This window comes from Mirounga leonina, unplaced genomic scaffold (genome assembly GCF_011800145.1).
Source record: "Mirounga leonina isolate KUSES-001 unplaced genomic scaffold, KU_Mleo_1.0 Mir_94, whole genome shotgun sequence".
In the NCBI taxonomy this organism is placed as follows: Eukaryota; Metazoa; Chordata; class Mammalia; order Carnivora; family Phocidae; genus Mirounga; species Mirounga leonina.
Window position 1 is genome coordinate 33,750,859 of NW_023270855.1, and position 6,702 is coordinate 33,757,560.

The following is a 6,702-nucleotide window of genomic DNA, read 5'->3' on the forward strand; positions in this document are numbered from 1 at the left end:
CCGGAGGCAGACGCTTAACTGACTGAGCCACTCAGGCGCCCCTATATGTTAGCATATTAAGGACTCTGAAAAGTCCTGTTTACCTTTGGTTAACTAAGCATTTCCTAAGTGTATTTGACAACCTCATTCTTTTATTAATTAACACCCATTAATTCTCTTTGGGAAATGCAAGCCAAGAAGACAGACATTCCTTGGAGAAAACATGTAATCAAATTCTCTGTCTTCTCTGTGGGTTATTCACAGCTGGGGCTCAGTAAGTGTTTGCTGAATGACTTGGTACCAGAGGTGGTGTGATGCGGCAACAGATGCTACAGTGTCTAACATGGCTATTCTTAGTATGGTCATACATAAGGTGAGCTCTCTTAGTAAGGAGTACTCAATATTTTGCATCAAAATACAAACTTTCTATTTTACAATTGTGAATGGAAATTCCTAAGAGTATGATCCTACCCAAATTCAAATATCAAAATTTAAGTCCCTGAGAAGGCCAACAAAACCCAGTAAAAGTAATACTGCAGTTCCAACAACCAGTGAAAAGTATATAAACATATATGCACATGCACACACATGGAAGCAGCATCACTGCCCGCCCAACCGCATCCCCATGTCTACTGTGCAAAATGTCACATACTGATGACTTAGGTCATCACCAGATCAAAGTATGTTCAGAGAAGCAAAAGGAGAAACCTGTCAATTTGTTCCACTGTCCATATTAAACTAAGAGGAGCTGCATACTTTTGGCTCCTATTCACTTAGTTTTATGATCCAGCCATGTAATTTCATGGACATAAAGTAGACAGTGAAGCAGGTAAAGCCAGGAAGCTTTAGAATTATAAAATTGAAGACAATCTACATTTATTTAGCTAAAGAACTTCTAGTTTCAAAAACTATGAGATGTGAAATTTTATATCTTGATACGTACGATTAACTGCCTACAGAACTCTGATTTTGTTTGGGACAACAATGTATGCACAACTGGAAGGGATAAGTCATAATTGACATATGACAATCATGGATGTCCTGATCCCTTCTGCAAGGTAAGTAACTTCCCAGACTTCTTTGTAGCCAAAGATAGGTATGTATGTGGCCACTGAGACAAGAGGAATGTAAATCTGCTGAGAGAATTCTACAAAAGACTGTGCTTTCAACATAAAAAAAAGAGCCATACAGGAAGACATTTTGTCCCCGCCTCACAGTTTTTGCCAAGTACACTGGCATGAGGAAAATAAGGCCCGGGGCTGCAATCATCCCTCTTTAACCATGAGGCGGCAAGCAAAAACCTAAGATAAGCAAAAGCATAAGAAACCAACATGTTAAGGACAGTAAAGCCCTGGATTCCTGGTAACACCACTGAGTCAGGTGAACAAAGTCTGGACCTACCCTCCTGCATTTTTGTTAACAATAAATATCCTTACGATTTAAGCTCCTGTTGGTTGGGTATGCTGTCACTGCAGCCAACTGTTTCCTAAACTAGCACAGGAGTGTCCTGTATTTTCATACTGTGATGAAAATTATAAATTCACTTACTAACATTTCAGAATTTAAAACTTTAGAAAAGCAAAAGAGGAAGTAAGAGATTTTTAATTTTTCACTGCATATAATGCTATATTTAAATACTTTTACAAACATGAAATGTTTTATAACATTAAACAGAATTTTTTTTTAAACTTAAAAAGACAAATAATAGGAAAAATCGATCCATACCCGTACCTTTCCGTGTGTTCTCCGTTACATCTACCCCAAACTGGATAATGTCACCAGAAAGAATTTCACATGGTGGACTTTCTTCAGAGCCTCGACTCAATCTCTGGCTATTTATAAAGGTACCGTTACTACTTTTAGTGTCTTGGAGATAAAACTGCAAAAAAAAAGAAAAAAAGAAAGAACAAAGATTAATACTAATAATTCCAAACCTACTTTAAGAAAAAGGACTTCCACCTTTGCAAACTACTACAGGTGGATTTTTTTCCCCCTATCAATTCAAACTACTTGTTTCAGCTAAGGCTCTCCTTTAATATATAGGAAATTAGAATCTGGACACCAAGTGATTTAAAATTCAGCTAGGCAAAATAGTGCAATCATTTTGGAAAACAGTTTATAAAGTCCTCAAAATGTTAAACAAAAAGTTAGCATATGACCCAGCAATTCTACTCTGAGGTATATACACAAGAGAACTGAAAACATATGACCTCAGAAAACTTGTACATGAACTTCATAGCAGCATTATTCATAATAGCCAAAAAGTGAAAACAACCTGAATGTCCATCAACTGATGAATAGGATAACAAAATGCAGTGTATTCATATTATATTATATTATTTGGCAATATAAAGTAATGAAGTACTGATTTGTGCTACAACATGGATGAACTTTTAAAATATTACACTAAAAAGTTAGTCGCAAGACCAATACTATATAATTTCATTCATATGAAATGTCCAGAATAAGCAAATCCATGGAGACAAAAAGCACATCTGTGGTTGCAAGGGGTTGAGATACCAGGGGAAAAGGGTAAAGGGGCAGGAGAGTCGTGGTGGAGAATGATTGCTAATGCGTACAGGTTTCTTTTGGGGGTGATTAAAATGTTCTAAAAATTAAACAATAGTGATGGTTACATAACTTTGTGAATACACTAAAAACTGATGAATTGTACACTTTAAAAGAATGAATTTTTAAAAAGATTTTTATTTATTTATTTGACAGAGAGAAAGAGAGAGCACATGGGTGTACAAACAGGGGGAGGGGCACAGGGAGAAGCAGACTCCCTGCTTTGCAAGGAGCCCAATACGGGGCTCAATCCCAGGACCCTAGGATCATGACCTGAGCGAAACGCAGACGTTTAACCAGCCAAGCCACCCAGGCGCCCCAAGGGTGAATTTTATAGTATGTGAATTATATCTCAATAAAGCTGTTATTTAAAAAAAAAAAAAGCCAGCTAGGGGTGCCTGGGTGGCTCAGTCATTAAGCATCTGCCTTCGGCTCAGGTCATGATCCCAGGGTCCTGATTTCGAGCCCCGCATTGGGCTCCCTGCTCATTGGGAAGCCTGCTTCTCCCTCTCCCATTCCCCCTGCTTGTGTTCCCTCTCTCACTGTGTCTCTCTCTGTCAGATAAACAAATAAAATCTTAAAAAAAAAAAAAAGCGAGCTAGACAAAATTCTCATTCTATCTTTCCATCTCATTCTTTGTAATCTTGCTCCTAGGATATCTGAGTTATATCAAAGGAAGTGTTTATTGCACAGGCGAGCGCAATTGGTTTTAGGTAACACCTATAATTAACAGCTATCAGCTAACTAACATACTTGGTATCAGGAATGACATATCTTCAGTAACTTCTTTGTAATAAAGCAGACTGGAGACACTAGGAACTAAAATACTGGAATCAGCTATGAAGCTACTATTTTCTGGCCTCCTAAACTTGCCTTTCATCACTTGGGTAACTTCCATCTTTAAAAAGCGGAGGGGTAGCAAGAAGCACAGAAAGCCTACCTATTCTAAAAGAAATTAGGAACAATTGGGATCATGCATAACAGACTTACTAGGAAGAGAACAACCAATAAAAAAAAGATGTACCTTTCTTTTTGCATTTTTCTACACTCTCCAGCCCTGCTTATTCTAGCAACATATTTTCACTGAATTCCTTCCTAAGGAAGAAAGGAAAGAAGAAAACTAATATTTATTAAAATATATGTTACACCACCAGGTCCTCATTTAATCTTAACATTAAAGCTATGATGCAGATATTATTTCCATATGTAAATGAGAAAAATGAGGCACAGGCAAGTATCTTCCAAAGGTCAAAGAGCTAGGAGCAAGGATTCATATAATACAACTGAAAGGGCCATTTTTTCCCCATTACTTCACACTGACCTTTATGTTTCATTTATCCTTCACTCCTCCCACAAGCTCTTTTCCAAAATGAAACACAGCAAAAGAATATACAACTTGAAGAAAATATGAAAGCGGAATTTCTTTTCACTAATTCCTAGGTGACAATTTAAAGGCCACAAGGCTGTCTATAAATGACTTATTCTCTGTTTGTAATTCGAAACCAACTGTTACTTTGGCTAGCAATTTGTATACTTAATTACAGACCGTTAATGATGAAAATTGTGTTGATACTTTAAAAGTCCATTTGAAATTCATAGGCCTTACCACTTCACACCAGGGAGAGAAGCACAGGTAATACACTCAAGTAGGAACACTTACCCTCACAATTTTTTTCTACCCTGGAACCTACTGTTACACTGTATAGAGGAATTTGGTTTTTATTTCTTAATGAACATATTCATAGGAAATGTGGCAATATCTGGATTCTGGCTTGGTCATTTGTAGTACTGTGTGCCTTGACAAGCCAAATAAAGGAATTATACTAGATTTACAGTGTTTTTCAAATTTCAAGTTCTGATTCATCAGTGTGTTATGAAGTCATTTAGTAGTCTGTGGCTAGCATTTTGATTTAAACTGTAAAAAGAACAGAATAGAAATAAGGAATATAAGAAATGAGTTTCAGTACTGTTAGCAAACTTTGGAAAACAAAAAGGGTGTGTGTGTGTGTTTCAACACCTCTTACGTACCTCTTACATAACGCTACAACCACAAATTTTCAAATTAAAAAAATTTAAAGTCAACATGAACCCAGATTCTTTTCATTCTGACACATGTGTATCACTGCCCAAAGCACAGCCTCCAATTAGCATGAACCTATCATTTATGGTAGTTGTTCACCCTTTCTCTGCTCTCAACTTGCTAATGGCTTCCAAACACCTTAGAATAAAACCTAAAGTTCTTACCATTATAGCCTATAAGGCCCTACATGATCTTGCTCTTGGTTCCCTCTCCAAACTCATTAACTTCCACTACCTTCTAAACTCATCCCTCTCAGCCACACTAACGCCCACTCATGCGCCTGAGCCTCTGCACTTGTGTATAGCTAGACCACATTAGTCTACTTCCCTGCAAAACTGTTTTTATTGATATGTTTTAACCTTCTGAAGATTGATATTAAAAGTGATATTTGTGCATCTTCTATGAAACAATTTGCTATTATTCGGTCTAAATTGTACAGAAGCTATTCTATGTATGGGTTAGGTTCCTGAAGGTATAAAGAAGTCAATTTGTTTGCAAGGGACTGTGCTTACTGTGCTTATGCATTTCCCATAAGTAGATACGTTAGCTGGTCCTTTGTCACTTTTAAACCAGAAATATTTTTCTCCTCTATGATGATAAATCTTCCATCAGGCTTCTTCTTCTTTTTTTTTCCCTTAAAAGAGATCAGTTTTGGCTACTCTAAAATTGTTTTTCAAATCCCATTGAAGCTTTAACTATCTTTATTTCCTAGTAGTGTAAGGAATGCCCAAGTAGCTCTAGTGTTTGCACTGGCCATCAGGCATTCATTCACTTTGAGCAGGTGTTTAAGTAGCCCTGAACTTATAAAACCCTCTGTAGCCTGTGGCCAAAGTTCAATTTACACTGTTTTCAGACTCAATCTCTGACTAACCCCTTGTTTTTCCCTAAATAAATGTTAAGCTCCCAGAAATCTGACATTGACAGTTGTCCTTGAACTAAAAGGTTCTCCCTGCCCCCAACACTTTTCCCCATCTCTTATTGATTCTGATTACTTTCTTTTTTTTTTTTTAAAGATTTTATTTATTTATTTGACAGAGAGAGAGAGAGAACAAGTAGGCAGAGAGGCAGGCAGAGGGAGAGGGAGAAGCAGGCTCCCCGCCGAGCAGGGAGCCCGATGCGGGGCTCGATCCCAGGACCCTGGGATCATGACCTGAGCCGAAGGCAGCTGCTTAACCAACTGAGCCACCCAGGCGCCCCGATTCTGATTACTTTCAATGACACAGGCACTATACTCCACATGTTGCATAATTTGCTCTTTGGCCTTCAAAAAGTTCTTGCTCTTCATTCCATAAACAAATATATTTTGCATCATTTTCAACTTTACTAAAATCTGTAAATACTTTCATTTCCACTACGATAACGGCTGTTTAAAAAAATTTAATTATGTTATGTTAATCACCATAGATTACATCATTAGTTTTTGATGTAGTGTTCCATGATTGTTTGCATATAACACCCAGTGCTCCATTCAGTATGTGCCCTCTTTAATACCCATCACCAGGTTAACCCATCCCCCAGCCCTCTCCCCTCTAGAACCCTCAGTTTGTTTCTCAGAGTCCATAGTCTTTCATGGTTCGTCTCCCTCTCTGATTTTCCCCCTTCATTTTTCCCTTCCTATCTTCTTCTTCTTCTTCTTTTAACATATATAATGTATTATTTGTTTCAGAGGTACAGGTCTGTGATTCAACAGTCTTACACAATTCACAGCGCTCACCACAGCACATACCCTCCCCAACGTCTATCACCCAGCCACCCCATCCCTCCCACCCCCCACCATTCCAGCAACCCTCAGTTTGTTTCCTGAGATTAAGAATTCCTCATATCAGTGAGGTCATATGATACATGTCTTTCTCTGATTGACTTATTTCACTTAGCATAATACCCTCCAGTTCCATCCACGTCGTTGCAAATGGCAAGATTTCATCTCTTTTGATGGCTGCATAATATTCCATTATACATATATATATACACCACATCTTCTTTATCCATTGATCTGTCGACGGACATCTTGGCTGTTTCCATGTTTGGCTATTGTGGAAATTGCTGCTATAAACATCGGGGTGCACGTACATGTC

General features: G+C 37.9%; 1 protein-coding gene across 33 annotated transcripts in view; it reads right to left on the reverse strand.

Moving 5' to 3' along the window:
* SLMAP (sarcolemma associated protein) overlaps positions 1-6,702 on the reverse strand; it is a 162,204-nt gene that overhangs the window by 85,443 nt on the left and 70,059 nt on the right. For all 33 annotated transcript variants that reach the window (XM_034998041.1, XM_034998042.1, XM_034998032.1 and 30 more), the window contains exon 2: positions 1,711-1,858. In XM_034998041.1, coding sequence (XP_034853932.1) covers positions 1,711-1,858 — 148 coding nt within the window. The remainder of the gene's footprint in view (positions 1-1,710; positions 1,859-6,702) is intronic.